Genomic DNA, 21,714 nt, shown 5'->3' with positions numbered 1-21,714 from the left:
TAGACAGAAAACTTCAGAAGCTGATAACTATTGGAAGGATTAAGATTTTTTAATAGAAGTAATTTAAAAATCTGTTTAACTTTCCGGAGCCAGTTGATATAAATAAATAAAAATATTTGATATAAAAAAAAGTTTTTGCCTGGAATACCCCTTTAACTAAGCAGCAAAAGGTACTCATATCTGCAGCAGTGATGAGAAATCGGGATACGGCACTGGTAGACCTTAAAGTAGATGTCATGACCGACTGAGGGAGACAGGGAGAGTGAGCCCTAAACTGACCCTAAAACCACTCTCCCTGCCTACTTGCCCATCCATCCTAAATGATGAATCGACAACTGGGCGCCGGTCCCTTCCTGCGCTAAAGTGCAGTGGAGCAAAAACACATATACATGGTCAGTCACAGACCAGAAACGGAAAACTACTACACAACAAGATATACCAGGCAGGAATACAAATACTAACAGGGCACTGTTCACAAACAGGTACAAGTACAAAGGACAAAGAGCAGATCAAACAAACAGGATATAAATATAGGACACTGTTCACACTTGGCAAAAGACTAGGAAATAGATGGGTCAGAATAGACTCCATGAACAAACAGGAATAAACTCAATCCCGCAGAAGACCTTCGGTAGACAAAGGGAATGATCAATACCCCAGAGTCCCCTACACAAAGGTAAAAGGGATGTTTTGTTACACAAACACAGAAAATGGATACAAGAGAAAACACAGTGTGAACAGATACATAGCAGAAAGGATATACAAATCCTAAAAACCGACTAATCAAACACAGATTAAATCTACAAGCATGCTACATAATCATGGCTAAAACCCAGGACATACAAAGTGCATGCTAAAGCAAAAATAGTAGAATTAAAGCTCAAAGAGTGTTTCACCAAGAGCTCCATAGCAGCATGTCAAGCAAGTAGCAGCAAGACAGGATGTCACTCACCAGCCCCAAAGCTAGTCTGAGCTGGCCATTTCTAGACACACCCACACAGCTATTGGGTGAAAAGCCAAAGGCTTTAACTATTCCCTGGCCGGGGAATATAAAACTGTTCAGACAACCTAAACCCAACGGCAGTCTGAACAAAACCCAAGACAGACATTACAGTAAAGAGAGTAGTTCTGCACAGTTTTGAACCACTAAAAAGAGGAAAGGGACCACAAGGAGGCCTCCTCTCGGCCAAGGCCCCATAGCAGCTGTATGGCCTTGCACAAGGGTATCTACACCTATGATCACTATATGAAATGGAAACACCTTTTTTTGGCTCATAGTGTTGTATAAATGGGGACCCAATGGAATGGGTTTACTCTAATGACCATTTTTACCCCCGCTCCTCACTGGTGCCGCTGCAGCTCCAGTTCTTCTGCTTCCTGCACCCTGCTGCAAGACATGCAGTGGTGGAGCTGAGGTAGGTAAGTACAGCTTTATTTTCTATTTTTATACGGGAATGTATAAATGGGGAATGTACACTATTATATGTGAAAAAAAATTAGCCTTGTGTATGCAAAAATTAAGAAATGCTATTTTTTTTTTCATTACACCATAAATCAAAAAGGAATCAGGAAGACCAAGAACCCATAAAGTTCACATCATACCTTCCTCTGGGACTTTGTTTTCAACCTTGCGATTGCGACCAGATTTTTTCTTCTTCTCCAAATCTTTAACTGAAGAGAGAAGAAAGCCAAAGAGTTACTATGTAAAGGATATTTGCTAACTAGGTGGTAAATAAACATTGTAGATGGAATATGGGTCTAAAGCCTTATACACACAAATGTAGTGACAGTCATGCGGCTGGGGTGTGTGGGTCCCCCCTTTTAAATGTTGGTGGGGGTCCGATCACCACCAGTTGCAAAAAAGAGAAACAATGATCCCACTCCCCAACCACAGCAAGAAGGAGTTAAGAAGTGGTGGTCATATGGTGGGTAGGGTTGCCACCTGGCCAGTATTTTACAGACACAGACAGTATATTGGGCACCCTGCCGGTATTTTTATATTTAAATTACCGGCCATTTAAATTTATCCAACCAATCCAATAACTCCCGGAATGTTGCACCATATACTATACCAATGCCAACGGCTGTCCGAGCATGCTGGGAGTTGTAGTTTTGCAACTGCTGGAGGCACCCCTGGTTGGGAAACGCTGACCTATACTACATACTACCATATAGTCCAACATGCTGGGAGTTGTAGTTTTGCAACAGCTGGAGGTGCCCCTGGTTGGGAAATGCTGACCTATACTATATACTACTATATAGTCCAACATGCTGGGAGTTGTAGTTTTGAAACAGCTGGAGGCACCCCTGGTTGGGAAACGCTGACCTATACTACATACTACTATATAGTCCAACATGCTGGGAGTTGTAGTTTTGCAACAGCTGGAGGCACCCCTGGTTGGGAAACGCTGACCTATATTCTATACTACTATATAGTCCAACATGCTGGGAGTTGTAGTTTTGCAACAGCTGGAGGCACCCCTGGTTGGGAAACGCTGACCTATACTACATACTACCATATAGTCCAACATGCTGGGAGTTGTAGTTTTGCAACAGCTGGAGGCACCCCTGGTTGGGAAACGCTGACCTATACTACCTACTACTATATAGTCCAACATGCTGGGAGTTGTAGTCTTGCAACAGATGGAGGCACCCCTGGTTGGGAAATATGGCCTATACTATATTACTACTATATAGTCCAACATGCTGGGAGTTGTAGTTTTCCTTTGGGGCAGCTGCTGAGCCACAGGCTGTATCAGGGCATGCTGGGAGTTGTAGTTAGTAACTAACTGCAACTCCCGAATTTAATTTAAAAAAAAGATTAAAAATTCACATCAAAACAAGAATATTACTGTTAAAAACTACAGATCGGGACGCAACAAATGACCCTCATACAGGCCCGTATAAGGAGAAATAAAAAAGTCATAGGGGTCAGAATAGGACAAAATTTCCCCCGGATATGTGCATCCTGTGATGTCACGAATATCTAATGAATTATGCAAATTAGCATGGCCGGTATTATTTTTTTGCAAGAAAGGTGGTAACCCTAACGGTGGGGGGGGGGGGGGAGTGGGAGTAGTGGTCGTGGAATGGGAGGGTGGAAACTTGGGTCCTTTATCAGTGGGAGCCCCTTCGTGCAATAAAAGGAAGGTTACAACTAAGAGGGGAACAGGAGTTGAGGTCATGCATGGGCCCTGGAGCATGAGGTGGTCCAAAAAGTTCCCATGTGAGGTGAATAGAACTTTCAATGTAATATGAAAGTTGGGGGCCCTTCAAGAGATATTGCTCTGGAGTCCAGAAGCTTCAAGTTACCCCTCTAAATGAAAGGCAAAATAAGGTAAAGAAACTTGTTTAGCGGAGGCGCTGCACAACTGTAGCCATGAAGAGAAGATTCGAGCAGCACAGGACAAAATAACTTTTATTGGTAGAATTCGGGACAACGCGTTTCGGCATACCCTAATGCCTTCCTCAGGACCACTTATAGTTCCCAGGAGTTGATTATGCTCAGTTCTTGGTCGCTGGTGGTGGTTGGTGGTGGATGTCAGGACATCCACCACCATCGACCCAGAACTGAGCATAATCAACACCTGGGAACTATAAGTGGTCCTGAGGAAGGCATTAGGGTATGCAGAAACGTGTTGTCTCGAATTCTACCAATAAAAGTTATTTTGTCCTGTGCTGCTCAAGTCTTCTCTTCATGGCTAAAGTTGTACGGCGCCTCCGCTAAACCAGTTTCTTTACCTTACTTCGCCAATCTCCATCGGTCACCATTACTGGGGTCCGATACCGGCAAGAGTACAGCAGCCAACTACCGCATACACCTTTACTTATGTCATTTGCTGCAAACTTCGGTGCAGCTTCCAAAAAAGGTCGGTATCTCACCTGGGTGTGGTGACGGGTACACACCAGTGGATGCACCTCATCAGCGAGCGCCCCCTGTATATTTTTTATCTCTTCATTTAAGCTTTCCCTTTAAATGAAGGTATAGGTACAGTATGTAGTAATAACAACGAATTCAGCAAGTGGAGGTGGAAAGTCATGCTGATAGAATTGAAAGCCGCTGTCACCGGAGTGCTCTGCTCCTGGTGTTCTCTGGTATCTTCTATCCAAGTCATGGTCACGGTTACCTACTTCTAAATTCTCCTCGTATTGGCACGCTTTCATCGTCTTCATTAAATGCAATGACCTGCACGGTATAACTGCGTTCTGGATCAAGTCTCTGAATGACGGCTCGGGTCGCTGTGTTTTGAAGATTTAGCTGGTTGGTTCTTCCACCTGAACATGAGACAACATTAAGTCAGAAATCTATCATCATGGCAGAAAATGAAAGTAAGGCACTACTGTATCTGTTTACATAGCACGGCGGGGTTAATCCTAGAGTCACCAGTAACGGGTACCTTTTAAAAAAAATAAGTTATTGTACTCTGTACATAGGAGAAAGTATTGTAGTAGTTATATTACTGTACGTGGGGGGGGGGGGGCCGTATTATAGTAGTTATATTCTTGTATATAGGAGCAGTATTATAGTAGTTATATTCTTGTATATAGGAGCAGTATTATAGTAGTTATATTCTTGTATATAGGGGCAGTATTATAGTAGTTATATTCTTGTATATAGGGGCAGCATTATAGTAGTTATATTCTTGTATATAGGGGCAGTATTATAGTAGTTATATTCTTGTATATAGGGGCAGTATTATAGTAGTTATATTCTTGTACCTAGGGGGCAGTATTGTAGTAGTTATATTCTTGTATATAGGAGCAGTATTATAGTAGTTATATTCTTGTATATAGGAGCAGTATTATAGTAGTTATATTCTTGTATATAGGAGCAGTATTATAATAGTTATATTCTTGTATATAAGAGCAGTATTATAGTAGTTATATTCTTGTATATAGGAGGCAGTATTATAGTAGTTATATTCTTGCATATAGGAGCAGTATTATAGTAGTTATATTCTTGTATATAGGAGCAGTATTATAGTAGTTATATTCTTGTATATAGGAGCAGTATTATAGTAGTTATATTCTTGTATATAGTAGCAGTATTATAGTAGATATATTATGGTATATAGGAGGCAGTATTATAGTAGTTATATTCTTGTATATAGGGAGCAGTATTATAGTGGTTATATTCTTGTATATAGGGGCAGTATTATAGTAGGTATATTCTTGTATATAGGGGCAGTATTATAGTAGTTATATTCTTGTACCTAGGGGGCAGTATTGTAGTAGTTATATTCTTGTATATAGGAGCAGTATTATAGTAGTTATATTCTTGTATATAGGAGCAGTATTATAGTAGTTATATTCTTGTATATAGGAGCAGTATTATAATAGTTATATTCTTGTATATAAGAGCAGTATTATAGTAGTTATATTCTTGTATATAGGAGGCAGTATTATAGTAGTTATATTCTTGCATATAGGAGCAGTATTATAGTAGTTATATTCTTGTATATAGGAGCAGTATTATAGTAGTTATATTCTTGTATATAGGAGCAGTATTATAGTAGTTATATTCTTGTATATAGTAGCAGTATTATAGTAGATATATTATTGTATATAGGAGGCAGTATTATAGTAGTTATATTCTTGTATATAGGGAGCAGTATTATAGTGGTTATATTCTTGTATATAGGGGCAGTATTATAGTAGGTATATTCTTGTATATAGGGGCAGTATTATAGTAGTTATATTCTTGTATATAGGAGCAGTATTATAGTAGTTATATTCTTGTATATAGGAGACAGTATTATAGTAGTTATATTCTTGTATATAGGAGCAGTATTATAGGGAAAATTTGTAATTACCGTCATTTTGCTTTCCATGAGTCTGAAGGCAGCACAGAAGGGTTAATAGCTCCTTTCAGTTCATCCTAGGACCGCCCACCTAGCAAACCATTAAGAGAATTAACAAGCCTCAGGCCAAGCCTGGCTATAACCATCCATCAGAACCTCATCCACTTGTATTATTGAATAGACTCAGTTCTGATGCAAAAAGATGACCTATAGTAGGGAGGGTTTGTATGTGCTGCCTTCAGACTCTTGGAAAGCAAAATTACGGTAAGTAAAAATTTTCCCTTTCCATTTCGTCTTCAGGCAGCACAGAAGGGAGCTGTATAGCAACATAAGGGGGGGGGGGGGGATTCCTAATTGAACACGGCATAGAGCACCGAAATGCCAGAGGCTGGACCCCAGCTTTGGTTTTCTAGAGTGCAAATTGAGCTATGATGGAATCTGGTGGCTCAACTCCTGTGATCCCACTGGCGTTCAGAATCGTAGACTTAAGCCATTCCACCAAGGTAGCTTTAGACACCTTTCTTCCCTTTACCACACCGGCATCTGTACGAACAGATTCTCTTCCACCCTGAATGTCTTGGTTCTATTGTGGTAGCAGATCAGTGCTGTAGACCCATCCAGATGGTGAAGAACTCTTCCTCCTCAACAGTGGATCCAGTAAGAACTTCACCAAGCGAATTCCCTGATGATGTCATCTCAGATGACACCTTCAGCAGGACTCCCTCTGGTACAAATCTTATGAAGGGATCTCATGAGGAGAGAGCTTGTATTTTATCCTAACCTGTGTGAGAATGTTATCGCAATCAGGAAAGAACTTGTAGGACAATCACTTCAGGTCGACTTACTCGGGAGAGGCTTAGACACCACCACCGGAGGAAGACATACGACTGGTCTGAGGAAGACCCCTGACAGGTCTGAGGAAGACCCATGACAGTTCTGAGGAAGACCCACGACAGGTCTGAGGAAGACCCATGACTGGTCTGAGGAAGACCCATGACTGGTCTGAGGAAGACCCATGACAGGTCTGAGGAAGACCCATGACAGGTCTGAGGAAGACCCATGACAGATCTGAGGAAGACCTATGACTGCTCTGACCTGCCTTAGTGCTGTGAAGAATCAAGTGATGACTGGATGACCGCCAATCTGCTATCTGTGAAGGAATTTATTGAGACAGATATTAGTTGGTGGGCTTGGAAGGTATATATACCTCACACCTGTCCCAGAACTGAAGGACAGAAAAAAACACAAGTGGATGAGGTTCTGATGGAAGGTTATAGCCAGGCTTGGCCTGAGGCTTGTTAATTCTCTTAATGGTTTGCTAGGTGGGCGGTCCTAGGATGAACTGAAAGGAGCTATTAACCCTTCTGTGCTGCCTGAAGACGAAATGGAAAGTAGTTATATTCTTGTACATAGGAGGCAGTATTATAGTAGTTATATTCTTGTATATAGGAGCAGCATTATAGTAGTTATATTCTTGTACATAGGGGCAGTAATATAGTAGTTATATTCTTGTATATAGGGGACAGTATTATAGTAGTTATATTCTTGTATATAGGAGGCAGTATTATAGTAGTTATATTCTTGTATATAGGAGCAGTATTATAGTAGTTATATTCTTGTATATAGGAGCAGTATTATAGTAGTTATATTCTTGTATATAGGAGCAGTATTATAGTAGTTATATTCTTGTATATAGGAGCAGTATTATAGTAGTTATATTCTTGCATATAGGAGCAGTATTATAGTAGTTATATTCTTGTTTATAGGAGCAGTATTATAGTAGTTATATTCTTGTATATAGGAGCAGTATTATAGTAGTTATATTCTTGTACATAGGATCAGTATTATAGTAGTTATATTCTTGTACATAGAAGACAGCATTGTAGTTGTTATTTTATTGTACGTAGGGGGCAGAATTATAGTAATTATCAATGGAACAACGTAAGATAGCAAGCAGTCAGCACTCCTACCCCTGTATATTCCCTTTCACGCATGTGGCTCCGTAGCGACTAAACAATGCCTAAAGCTAATCAATACAGTTCCCCGCTAGTGCTGCACTACGATCCCTAGGGTTCCAAGTCCCTCAGAGGCAAACAACTTCCAACATCAAAGGTGTGTAGAAAAATAGGGACATCACTCACTGGTATACTGTGCCAAATATCCTTTATTTCATCGGTGCAGTTACATGTGGTGTGCACGGACGATCTTTCTAGGACTCAGTTAGTCAGCATTAAGCTGGGTTACAGCTGTTGCGCGTGCGTCATCACGCTTCCTCAGGGTCTTTTTTTTTGCAAAGTTATAGCCCCCATAGGGGACTATAACATTGCACACACTGATTTCCTACACTGATCACTGCCATGCAATAGCATGGCATTGATCAGTGTCATCGCCGCTCGACTGCTCCTGCTTGGATCTCAGGCACGGAGTAGTCATTCGGCGATCGGACGCGCAGGTGGCAGGTAGGGATTCTCCTCGGGTCCTGCAAGCTGTTCGGAACGCCACGATTTCAGCACCACTGAGCTGCTGCGAAGCTTTCACTTTCACTTCATACACGGTGATCAACTTTGAAGGGTTAATACCGGCATTACCGCAATCAGTGATGTCCAGTATTATCCGGGTCCCAGCCATTGATGGGTGCCGGGACCGACCCAGCCGTTGATGGCCGTGGAAGTCGACACAATTGGTAAATAAACGTCCTGCATTGTTAAGGAGTTAAATAATTTATTTGCCAATTATGGTGGAAAATACGTTTTTGGTCACCTACAAACAAGTAAGATTTCTGTCTCTCACAGACCTGTAACTTCTTTAAGTCTCCTCTGTCCTCCACTTGTTACCTGTATTAATGGCTCCTGTTTGAACATGTTATCAGTATAAAAGACACCTGTCCACAGCCTAAAACAGTCACACTCCAAACTCCACTATGGCCAAGACCAAAGAGCTGTCAAAGGACACCAGAAACAAAATTGTAGACCTGCACCAGGCTGGAAAGACTGAATCTGCAATAGGCAGGCAGCTTGGTGTGAAGAAATCAACAGTGGGAGCAATTGTTAGAAAATGGAAGACATACAAGACCACTGATAATCTCCCTCGATCTGGGGCTCCACGCAAATACTTACCCCGTGTAAATACAGAGCTAGGCCTATCATGGTGAGACCAATCAGGTAATGTTTCTCCTTGACCAGAACATCATAAAGATGTGTGGAGACTTATAGCCATTCACCTCCAATACGTGGTGTCAGAGATCTGCTTTGCATACAAAGTGATAAGATGGTAACCATTTGTGTATTGTATTGCCTACATTGGATTACATTGCTTTGGATTTAACTATCATATGATGTTTTTATCTGCTACGTATCTTGGCCTTTAAAATGGGAAATAGTTATGGACATCTACATAATGTGATTTCCTTTCTGCCCACAGATTGACGTTGTGCTCTATGAGAACTCTACATTCTGTTCTGCTTTGTTATCACAATGTAGACATTCTGCAGCCTCTTATGATGCTTTGTGTTCAGACTGGAGGGGACAGGAATAAACTGCTGTATTGTTCCCATTATATGTCAGCCGCCTATTAAGTGAGACACCGCCATTCTGGGAACAATCTTCTATTGTGTCTGAGATACCCAACATGTTATCATAGATACAGATCCAACTAAGGGTGCAATGTAATGTGACAATGACAAGGTATATGGTAACACAGACACTTCTCCATATTCTACGCCAAATAGGTGACCCGTGGTTGGTTTGGTGAATTCCCTCGTCCTGTCGGCACATTGTAATCTTACTAGATCATCCAGAGAGGAATGTTCCGCCCTCGGTCCGGTCTGTGATACAGATCATTATGCACATGGAGCCATGTCACACAATACGTAAGATGGGAAGAATTTCATTGAGTCCTTTGTTTTTGTGAATAGGTATATGACAATAGAACAGGGGGACAAAGAAGGAACTATAGATGACTGTGACCTATTTTCCTAAATTGTTTATTAGGTATAAAAGAGATGGATAAATAAATACAAAAAGAATAGATAGATAGATAGATAGATATGAGATAGATAGATAGATAGATAGATATGAGATAGATATGAGATAGATAGATAGATAGATAGATATGAGATGGATAGATAGATATGAGATAGATAGATATGAGATAGATAGATATGAGATAGATATGAGATAGATAGATAGATAGATATGAGATAGATATGAGATAGATATATAGATAGATAGATATGAGATAGATATATAGATAGATAGATAGATAGATAGATATGAGATAGATAGATATGAGATAGATAGATATGAGATAGATCGATATATAGATAGATAGACAGAGAGATAGAGAGAGAGAGAGAGAGAAGATAGATAGATAGATAGATAGATAGATATGAGATAGATAGATAGATAGATAGATATGAGATAGATAGATAGATATGAGATAGATATAAGATAGATAGATATGAGATAGATAGATAAATAGATATGAGATAGATAGATATGAGATAGATAGATAGAGATAGATATGAGATAGATAGATAAATAGATAGATATGAGATAGATAGATAAATAGATAGACAGAGAGATAGAGAGAGAGAGAGAGAGAGAGAAGATAGATAGATAGATAGATAGATATGAGATAGATAGATAGATAGATAGATATGAGATAGATAGATATGAGATAGATAGATAGATATGAGTGAGATAGATAGATATATAGATAGATATGAGATAGATAGATATTAGATAGATAGATAGATATGAGATAGATAGATATGAGACAGATAGATAGATAGATAGATATGAGATAGATATGAGATAGATAGACATGAGATAGATAGATATGAGATAAATAGATAGATACGAGATAGATAGATACATAGATATGAGATAGATAGATAGATAGATAGGAGATAGATAGATAGATAGATAGATAGATATGAGATAGATATGAGATATATAGATATGAGATAGATAGATAGATAGATATGGAATAGATAGATATGAGATAAATAGATAGATAGATAGATAGATAGATAGATATGAGATAGATAGATATGAGATAAATAGATAGATAGATAGATATGAGATAGATAGATATGAGATAAATAGATAGATAGATAGATAGATAGATAGATATGAGATAGATAGATATGAGATAGATAGATATGAGATAAATAGATAGATAGATAGATAGATATGAGATAGATATGAGATAGATAGATAGATATGAGATAGATAGATATGAGATAGATAGATAGATAGATAGATAATTGCTGTAGATCTTATATATCACACAATTCCCAAATATAATTTACCTGATTTGGGGGTGACGAGGAGTTTATAGCCTTTTATTTTATCTTTGGAGGCCTTCCATGAGATCTGTACACTATCGTGTGCTATTACATTGTACCTGAGTTTTGTTGGTGGGGTCACTGCAAAAGTAGAAATAAACATAAGTAAATAGACTGTCCGGAGATAATATATAAACCCCCATCACTACACCACTGGTTACTATCCAGAAACCAACATGGACTATATTCCTGCATGACACACCACGGACAGTCCCCTAGATTAGGACAAGACAATTCATGTTAGAGGTTAGAACATTAGTGACCAACACTGAGAACACAGACGATGGGGGGTCAGAACTTTACGTTTTTTTACAGAGGCTGTCTAGGGCAGTGTTTTCCAAACATTGTGTCTCCAGCTGTTGCAAAACTACAATTCCCAGCATGCCCGGACAGCCATCGGCTGTCCGGGCATGCTGGGAGTTGTAGTTTTGCAACAGCTGGAGACACTCTGTTTGGAAAACACTGGTCTAGGGATAGAAGTACATGGCTGCTTTCTTCCAGAAACAGCGCCACCGCTGTTCCTTGTTTGCGTCTGGTATTACGATTAATTTGTCTATTATTTTGTAGTTTAGTGGAGTAAATAAATTATTGTTTGCTTTTTTATTTATTTATTTTTTATTTTTATTTAAAATAATTAAATAAATGAAATAAATTTACAAGTAGAAAAAAAGATTAATAAAATTGTGAAAGATTTAAATAAACTATTAGAACAATAAGTGAATATTGGATCATTTTCTACCCATATTTTACCTCTAACTGGGAAATAAATAATAATTGTAATAAATCTCGCTCTACATATTCTTTCTGTAATACCTGGGGATTTTCTCGTCTTTTCTTTATGACTGTAGATCTAATCCTATGGAAATTGGGAATTTTTACCACGAATATCGGCACTTCGCGATTTCGCGAATATTTAGAATATAGTGATATATATTCGTAATTACGAATATTCTTTTTTTTTTTTTTTTATCAAATTATTTATGCAAATTAATGCGAATATCGTCACTTCCAGACTGGACACTGATCCCTCCCTTCTTTTAGGTGAAAGATATGATTGCACATGCGCACTATGCAAATTTCATTATGAATTTTCACATGAAAAAAAAAAAAAGAGAACGAACATAGCGAATATGTGAATTTCGTGAACATAGGACAGATATTCATCCATATATTCGTGAAATATTGCGAATTCGAATATGGCCCCTGCCACTCATCACTAAAGTTTACCAGTTGCCCATAGCAACCAAATAGTTTCTTTCATTTTTTAAAAAGCCTCCAAAAAAATTTAAGAAGCGATCTGATTGGTTGCTATGGGCAACAGGTCAACTTTTCCTCTACACAGGTTATGATGAATTTCCAACGTTGATAATTGTTATTTGTGGAAGTGGCAGCTCATGGGCCCAAGATGACAGAGTATGGGCCAAAGGTGGCAGGGCATGGTCCCAGGGTGGTGGGGCATGATCCCAGAGGGGTAGGGCAAGGGGCCAAAGTGGCAGAGAATGAACCAAAGGTGGTAGGACATGGAATAGCAATGGCCCAGGGTGGCAAGGCATGGGCCCAGGGTGATAGGGCATAGTCCAATGGTTGAAGGGCATGGGTCAGGGTGAAAGGGCATAGTCCCAGGGTGCTAGGTAGGGCCTTGTCCCAGGGTGGTAGGCCATGATCCAGAGATGGCAGGGCATGATCCCAGGGTGGTAAGGCATGATCCCAGGGTGGTAAGGCATGATCCCAGGGTGGTAAGGCATGATACCAGGGTGGTGGGACACGATCCCAAGGTGGCAGGGAATTATCCCAGGGTGGTAGGGTGTTGTCCCAGGGTGGCAGGGCATGGCCCAGGGTGATAGGATATAGTCCAAGGGTGGAAGGGCATGGATCCTGTATGGCAGGGAATAATCACAGGGTAGTAGGTCATGATCTAAAGGTGGTAGGGCATGTTCCCAGGGTGGCAGGGCATGGGCCCAGGGTGGCAGGGCATGATCCTAGGATGGAATTGCATTGGCCCAGAGTGGCAGAACATGATCCCAGGATGGTAGAGCATAGTCCCAGGGTGGCAGGACATGGTCCCAGGATGGTAGAGCATGGTCCCAGGGTGGCAGGACATGGTACCAGGGTGGAAGGGCATGGGCCCAGGATGATAGGGCAGCATAGGCCATGGGTGGCAGGGCACGGGTCCATGGTGGATTGACATTGGTCAAGGTCCAGGGTAGCAGGAAATAGTCACAGAGTGGTAGGGCATGCTGGGAGTTTTGCTACCTCTGGAGGTCCCCAGTTTGAAGACCACCTCATAAGTTGGTTTGTCAGTATGGTGGGTTTGCTTCTCTCCAAGAGCCCCATAGCATTTCCTGCCCCATTGTTATATATTCACTTGGAGGAAGTGTCATTGTTCTAGGCATAAGATTCCTCATGCTCCTTAAAGGGGTACTCCACTGGAAAACATTTTCTTTTAAATCAGCCAGATGGTGCCAGAAAGTTAAACAGATTTGTAAATTACTGCTATTAAAAAAATCACAATCCTTCCAGTACTTATCAGCTGCTGTATAATACACAGTAAGTTCTTCTCTTTTTGAATTTCCTTTCTACCTAACCACAGTGCTCTCTACTGACACCTCTGTCCATGTCAGGAACTGTCCAGAGCAGGAGCAAATCCCCATAGCAAACCTCTTTTGCTCTGGACAGTTCCTGACATGGACAGAGGTGTCAGCAGAGAGCACTGTGGTCAGGCAGAAAGGAAATTCAAAAAGAAAAGAACTTACTGTGTATTATACAGCAGCTGATAAGTACTGGATTGGAATTTTTTAATAGAAGTAATTTGCAAATCTGTTTAACTTTCTGGCACCAGTTGATTTAAAAAAAAATATATATTTTTTCCAGTGGAATACCCCTTTAAGGTTGACAATTCAAAAATTTGTAATTCCTATGGTAATAACTCGCTCCCGATGATAGTTATTATGTTATCTGATGAACATTTTACTTGATTTAATTAGAATTTAGCGTAAATTGATTATTAAACATTCTAAATACGTAAGTAAGTTCTTTATGGAGCCATGATAATATTTTCGGGCAAGACGAGACAGGAATTTTCATTAGCGCTGGAGCTCAGGTGAGCAGTACGTTCGCCTTATAGCATTTAATGTATTCAGATACACCGAATGCTGCAGGGAATATTCCATTATTGGTAGCTCAGAGGCCACGTATTTATAGCAAGGCTAATGCTACATACTTTCCATTTTTTATCTGCAAGATCAAACAAATGTATAGATACCACTAGTATTTTACGATAAGAATTCTACAGAAAAATGTCAAACATTTTTTTGAATTTCTAGAAAGTGCTATCTAAACGCAATGGCCCAGACTTTCCATAAAATCTTGGATTTTCGTTACCTAAATAGATTTATAATTCTGTGCTTATTACTTTCTCAATACATCGGCCAAAACTCAATTTTTCTGATACAAAGCTCCAAATTTCCTGCCTAGACTTTGAATTTAAGCTTTTTTCCAGGACCTTAATATTACATAACATAGTAGATTTGTCTGTAAGGCTACAAAAAGTCACTTCAGCATATACTCTGGTAATTTTGATCCAAAGGAAGGCAAAAACTTGTAAGATAATAAATCCAAGAAGGGCATCTTACCCCCTTTTGGATGGACCATTGATATAGTTTCTTAGAAAGGGTGGCCCAATTATAGGCACTGTTACGCCGAGCGCTCCGGGTCCCCGCTCCTCCCCGGAGCGCTCGCTTCACTCCCTCCGCTGCAGCGCTCCGGTCACGTCCTCTGACCCGGGGCGCTGCGATCCTGCTGCCAGCCGGGATGCGATTCGCGATGCGGGTAGCGCCCGCTCGCGATGCGCACCCCGGCTCCCCTACCTGACTCGCTCCCCGTCTGTTCTGTCCCGGCGCGCGCGGCCCCGCTCCCTAGGGCGCGCGCGCGCCGGGTCTCTGCGATTTAAAGGGCCACTGCGCCGCTGATTGGCGCAGTGGTTCCAATTAGGGTTTTCACCTGTGCACTTCCCTATATTACCTCACTTCCCTTGCACTCCCTTGCCGGATCTTGTTGCCTTAGTGCCAGTGAAAGCGTTCCTTGTGTGTTCCTTGCCTGTGTTTCCAGACCTTCTGCCGTTGCCCCTGACTACGATCCTTGCTGCCTGCCCCGACCTTCTGCTACGTCCGACCTTGCTTCTGCCTACTCCCTTGTACCGCGCCTATCTTCAGCAGCCAGAGAGGTGAGCCGTTGCTAGTGGATACGACCTGGTCACTACCGCCGCAGCAAGACCATCCCGCTTTGCGGCGGGCTCTGGTGAAAACCAGTAGTGGCTTAGAACCGGTCCACTAGCACGGTCCACGCCAATCCCTCTCTGGCACAGAGGGTCCACTACCTGCCAGCCGGCATCGTGACAGTAGATCCGGCCATGGATCCCGCTGAAGTTCCTCTGCCAGTTGTCGCTGACCTCACCACGGTGGTCGCCCAGCAGTCACAACAGATAGCGCAACAAGGCCAACAGCTGTCTCAACTGACCGTTATGCTACAACAGTTGCTACCACAGCTTCAGCAGTCATCTCCTCCGCCAGCTCCTGCACCTCCTCCGCAGCGAGTGGCCGCTCCTGGGATACGCTTATCCTTGCCGGATAAATTTGATGGGGACTCTAAGTTTTGCCGTGGCTTTCTTTCCCAATGTTCCCTGCATCTGGAGATGATGTCGGACCTGTTTCCCACTGAAAGGTCTAAGGTGGCTTTCGTAGTCAGTCTCCTGTCCGGAAAAGCCCTGTCATGGGCCACACCGCTCTGGGACCGCAATGACCCCGTCACTGCCTCTGTACACTCCTTCTTCTCGGAAATCCGAAGTGTCTTTGAGGAACCTGCCCGAGCCTCTTCTGCTGAGACTGCCCTGTTGAACCTGGTCCAGGGTAATTCTTCCGTTGGCGAGTATGCCGTACAATTCCGTACACTTGCTTCAGAATTGTCCTGGAATAATGAGGCCCTCTGCGCGACCTTCAAAAAAGGCCTATCCAGCAACATTAAAGATGTTCTGGCCGCACGAGAAATTCCTGCTAATCTACATGAACTTATTCACCTAGCCACTCGCATTGACATGCGTTTTTCTGAAAGGCGTCAGGAACTCCGCCAAGATATGGACTCTGTTCGCACGAGGCGTTTCGTCTCCTCGGCTCCTCTCTCCTCTGGTCCCCTGCAATCTGTTCCTGTGCCTCCCGCCGTGGAGGCTATGCAGGTCGACCGGTCTCGCCTGACACCTCAAGAGAGGACACGACGCCGTATGGAGAACCTCTGCCTGTACTGTGCTAGTACCGAACACTTCCTGAGGGATTGTCCTATCCGTCCTCCCCGCCTGGAAAGACGTACGCTGACTCCGCACAAAGGTGAGACAGTCCTTGATGTCTACTCTGCTTCTCCACGTCTTACTGTGCCTGTGCGGATGTCTGCCTCTGCCTTCTCCTTCTCTACAGTGGCCTTCTTGGACTCTGGATCTGCAGGAAATTTTATTTTGGCCTCTCTCGTCAACAGGTTCAACATCCCAGTGACCAGTCTCGCCAGACCCCTCTACATCAATTGTGTAAATAATGAAAGATTGGACTGTACCATACGTTTCCGCACGGAGCCCCTTCTTATGAGCATCGGATCTCATCATGAGAGGATTGAACTTTTGGTCCTCCCCAATTGCACCTCGGAGATTCTCCTTGGACTTCCCTGGCTTCAACTTCATTCCCCAACCCTGGATTGGTCCACTGGGGAGATCAAGAGTTGGGGGTCCTCTTGTTCCAAGAACTGTCTAAAACCGGTTCCCAGTAACCCTTGCCGTAACTCTGTGGTTCCTCCAGTAACCGGTCTCCCTAAGGCCTATATGGACTTCGCGGATGTTTTCTGCAAAAAACAAGCTGAGACTCTACCTCCTCACAGGCCTTATGATTGCCCTATCGACCTCCTCCCGGGTACTACTCCACCCCGGGGCAGAATTTATCCTCTCTCTGCCCCAGAGACTCTTGCCATGTCCGAATACGTCCAGGAGAATCTAAAAAAGGGCTTTATCCGTAAATCCTCCTCTCCTGCCGGAGCCGGATTTTTCTTTGTGTCCAAAAAAGATGGCTCCCTACGTCCTTGCATTGACTACCGCGGTCTTAATAAAATCACGGTTAAGAACCGCTACCCCTTACCCCTCATCTCTGAACTCTTTGATCGCCTCCAAGGTGCCCACATCTTCACTAAATTGGACTTAAGAGGCGCCTATAACCTCATCCGCATCAGAGAGGGGGACGAGTGGAAAACGGCATTTAACACCAGAGATGGACACTTTGAGTATCTGGTCATGCCCTTTGGACTGTGCAATGCCCCTGCCGTCTTCCAAGACTTTGTCAATGAAATTTTTCGTGATCTGTTATACTCCTGTGTTGTGGTATATCTGGACGATATCCTAATTTTTTCTGCCAATCTAGAAGAACACCGCCAGCATGTCCGTATGGTTCTTCAGAGACTTCGTGACAACCAACTCTATGCCAAAATTGAGAAATGTCTGTTTGAATGCCAATCTCTTCCTTTTCTAGGATATTTGGTCTCCGGCCAGGGACTACAGATGGATCCAGACAAACTCTCTGCCGTCTTAAATTGGCCACGCCCCTCCGGACTCCGTGCTATCCAACGCTTTTTGGGGTTCGCCAATTATTACAGGCAATTTATTCCACATTTTTCTACCATTGTGGCTCCTATCGTGGCTTTAACCAAGAAAAATGCTGATCCCAAGTCCTGGCCTCCTCAAGCAGAAGACTCCTTTAAACGACTCAAGTCTGCCTTTTCTTCGGCTCCCGTGCTCTCCAGACCTGACCCTTCCAAACCCTTCCTATTGGAGGTTGATGCCTCCTCAGTAGGAGCTGGAGCTGTTCTTCTACAAAAAAATCCTTCCGGGCATGCTGTCACTTGTGGTTTTTTCTCTAGGACCTTCTCTCCAGCGGAGAGGAACTACTCCATCGGGGATCGAGAGCTTCTAGCCATTAAATTAGCACTTGAGGAATGGAGGCATCTGCTGGAGGGATCAAGATTTCCTGTTATTATCTACACCGACCACAAGAACCTCTCCTACCTCCAGTCGGCCCAACGGCTAAATCCTCGCCAGGCCCGGTGGTCTCTGTTCTTTGCCCGATTTAATTTTGAGATTCACTTTCGTCCTGCCGATAAGAACATTAGGGCCGATGCTCTCTCTCGTTCCTCGGATGCCTCAGAAGTTGATCTCCCTCCGCAACACATCATTCCACCTGACTGCCTGATCTCCACTTCTCCTGCCTCCATCAGGCAGACTCCTCCAGGAAAGACCTTTGTTTCTCCACGCCAACGCCTCGGAATCCTCAAATGGGGTCACTCCTCCCATCTCGCAGGTCATGCGGGCATCAAGAAATCTGTGCAACTCATCTCCCGCTTCTATTGGTGGCCGACTCTGGAGACGGATGTTGGGGACTTTGTGCGAGCCTGCACTATCTGTGCCCGGGATAAGACTCCTCGCCAGAAGCCCGCTGGTTTTCTTCATCCTCTGCCTGTCCCCGAACAGCCTTGGTCTCTGATTGGTATGGATTTTATTACTGATTTACCCCCTTCCCGTGGCAACACCGTTATTTGGGTGGTCGTTGATCGATTCTCCAAAATGGCACATTTCATCCCTCTTCCTGGTCTTCCTTCTGCGCCTCAGTTGGCTAAACAATTTTTTGTACACATTTTTCGTCTTCACGGGTTGCCTACGCAGATTGTCTCGGATAGAGGGGTCCAATTCGTGTCTAAATTCTGGAGGGCTCTCTGTAAACAACTCAAGATTAAATTAAATTTTTCCTCTGCATATCATCCCCAGTCCAATGGACAAGTAGAAAGAATTAACCAGATCCTGGGTGATTATTTGCGACATTTTGTTTCCTCCCGCCAGGATGACTGGGCAGATCTCCTTCCATGGGCCGAATTTTCGTATAACTTCAGGGTCTCTGAATCTTCCTCCAAATCCCCATTTTTCGTGGTGTACGGCCGTCACCCTCTTCCCCCCCTCCCTACCCCCTTGCCCTCTGGTCTGCCCGCTGTGGATGAAATTTCTCGTGACCTTTCCATTATATGGAGAGAGACCCAAAATTCTCTCTTACAGGCTTCTTCACGCATGAAGAGGTTCGCGGATAAGAAAAGAAGAGCTCCCCCCGTTTTTTCCCCTGGAGACAAGGTATGGCTCTCCGCTAAATATGTCCGCTTCCGTGTCCCTAGCTACAAGTTGGGACCACGCTATCTTGGTCCTTTCAAAATTTTGTGTCAAATTAATCCTGTCTCTTATAAACTTCTTCTTCCTCCTTCTCTTCGTATCCCTAATGCCTTTCACGTCTCTCTTCTCAAACCACTCATCCTCAACCGTTTTTCTCCCAAATCTGTTCCTCCCACTCCTGTTTCCGGCTCCTCGGACGTCTTCTCGGTCAAGGAAATTTTGGCTGCCAAAAAGGTCAGAGGGAAAAATTTTTTTTTAGTAGACTGGGAGGGTTGTGGTCCTGAAGAGAGATCCTGGGAACCTGAGGACAACATCCTTGACAAAAGTCTGCTCCTCAGGTTCTCAGGCTCCAAGAAGAGGGGGAGACCCAAGGGGGGGGGTACTGTTACGCCGAGCGCTCCGGGTCCCCGCTCCTCCCCGGAGCGCTCGCTTCACTCCCTCCGCTGCAGCGCTCCGGTCACGTCCTCTGACCCGGGGCGCTGCGATCCTGCTGCCAGCCGGGATGCGATTCGCGATGCGGGTAGCGCCCGCTCGCGATGCGCACCCCGGCTCCCCTACCTGACTCGCTCCCCGTCTGTTCTGTCCCGGCGCGCGCGGCCCCGCTCCCTAGGGCGCGCGCGCGCCGGGTCTCTGCGATTTAAAGGGCCACTGCGCCGCTGATTGGCGCAGTGGTTCCAATTAGGGTTTTCACCTGTGCACTTCCCTATATTACCTCACTTCCCTTGCACTCCCTTGCCGGATCTTGTTGCCTTAGTGCCAGTGAAAGCGTTCCTTGTGTGTTCCTTGCCTGTGTTTCCAGACCTTCTGCCGTTGCCCCTGACTACGATCCTTGCTGCCTGCCCCGACCTTCTGCTACGTCCGACCTTGCTTCTGCCTACTCCCTTGTACCGCGCCTATCTTCAGCAGCCAGAGAGGTGAGCCGTTGCTAGTGGATACGACCTGGTCACTACCGCCGCAGCAAGACCATCCCGCTTTGCGGCGGGCTCTGGTGAAAACCAGTAGTGGCTTAGAACCGGTCCACTAGCACGGTCCACGCCAATCCCTCTCTGGCACAGAGGGTCCACTACCTGCCAGCCGGCATCGTGACAGGCACTTTTGTCAATCATATGACTCATGGGCTGCTCCAGTAAGTGGGTGCCCTTAAAGGAGAACTCCAGAATAGGAAAATTGTCCTCCATACTGCCAGCAGTAAAAAAAAAATAAAGAGGTACATACCTTCCTTCGCTCCCCCGGTGCCTCCGGTAACCCGCTCCGGTCTCCGCCACGATCCTCTTCCTGGTTGCCGGTGGTCGGCACCCGCTGCCAGGGCCGAAAACGTCACACTGCCGTTCAGCCTATCGCTGGCCAAGTAGGGACTTCAGTGCGGCCGGTGATTGGCTGAACGCAGTATGACTCGCCGACCACCGGCAACCAGGAAGAGGATCGTGGCGGAGACGGTTACCGGAGGGACCGGGGGAGCGAAGGAAGGTATGTACGTCTTTATTTTTTTTTACTGCTGGCAGTATGGAGTATAATTTTCCTATTCTGGAGTTCTCCTTTAATTGTTTATAAATCCATATACTGGCTAAGCCTGGCGTTGCAGCTTCATGCACCTCACTTAGGACTTTGGACATCCACTACCAAATATATGGCATTGTGCCTGGTAAATAAATTAAAGGGATACTCCGTTACTTTAAAACTTATCTGATCGCAGGGGGTCCGACCTCTGGGACCCCACAATCTACCATCTCTCCCTGTGCATGGAGCGACATGTTGGCACGCAATCAATGCTTTCTCTATGGGAGCGCCGGAGATACACAAGCACTGTACTCTGGTATCTCTGGTGCTACCATAGAGAGTAATAGAAAACGTGTCAACACGCCGCTTCATATACAGGGTAAAGGGGGTTCAGTTCTAGGTTTCAGAGGACAGGTCCCCCATCCTGAAGAATGGTGTAGTTTGCTTTTATACCCTAACAACTATCCAATGGTGTCTGCAGTTCTGAACAGCAAATAGAGCTGACATATTGTGCTTGCTGAAGTACCACACCGCCTTTAGTTGAATGGGGAATCAGACCTCCAGTGACCTTATATTGATGGCATATCCTAAAGGGGCCTGGATGCTTTTTATTGGCGTACTAAAATTTGGCACTGGATATGCCTGCCATTGCAGCTCAGTCCTATTCAAGCAATTAAAACTTAGCTGCAATACCAGGTATAGCCACTACTAAACATATTATGTCTGGTACACAATTAAAGGGGTACTCCGCTGCTCAGCGTTTGGAAGAAACTGTTCCGAACGCTGGAGCCGGCGCTGGAAGCTCGTGATGACATAGCCCCACCCCCTCATGG

At 43.9% G+C, this 21,714-nt stretch overlaps 1 protein-coding gene across 5 annotated transcripts in view; it reads right to left on the bottom strand.

Moving 5' to 3' along the window:
* Positions 1–21,714, bottom strand: part of COL14A1 (collagen type XIV alpha 1 chain) — a 216,651-nt gene that overhangs the window by 140,448 nt on the left and 54,489 nt on the right. For 4 of the 5 annotated variants that reach the window (XM_056522681.1, XM_056522682.1, XM_056522680.1 and 1 more), the window contains 3 exons: positions 11,116–11,232; positions 4,132–4,275; positions 1,603–1,671 (listed from right to left, as the gene is read on the bottom strand). The exons of the other annotated variant lie outside the window; for it this stretch is intronic. In XM_056522681.1, the coding sequence (XP_056378656.1) occupies positions 1,603–1,671; positions 4,132–4,275; positions 11,116–11,232 (330 nt within the window). The remainder of the gene's footprint in view (positions 1–1,602; positions 1,672–4,131; positions 4,276–11,115; positions 11,233–21,714) is intronic. 5 annotated transcript variants of the gene reach the window in all.

Source organism: Hyla sarda, chromosome 5 (genome assembly GCF_029499605.1).
Source record: "Hyla sarda isolate aHylSar1 chromosome 5, aHylSar1.hap1, whole genome shotgun sequence".
In the NCBI taxonomy this organism is placed as follows: domain Eukaryota; kingdom Metazoa; phylum Chordata; class Amphibia; order Anura; family Hylidae; genus Hyla; species Hyla sarda.
The sequence above is the reverse complement of the archived record's forward strand: the minus strand, read 5'-3'. Positions and strand labels throughout refer to the sequence as shown.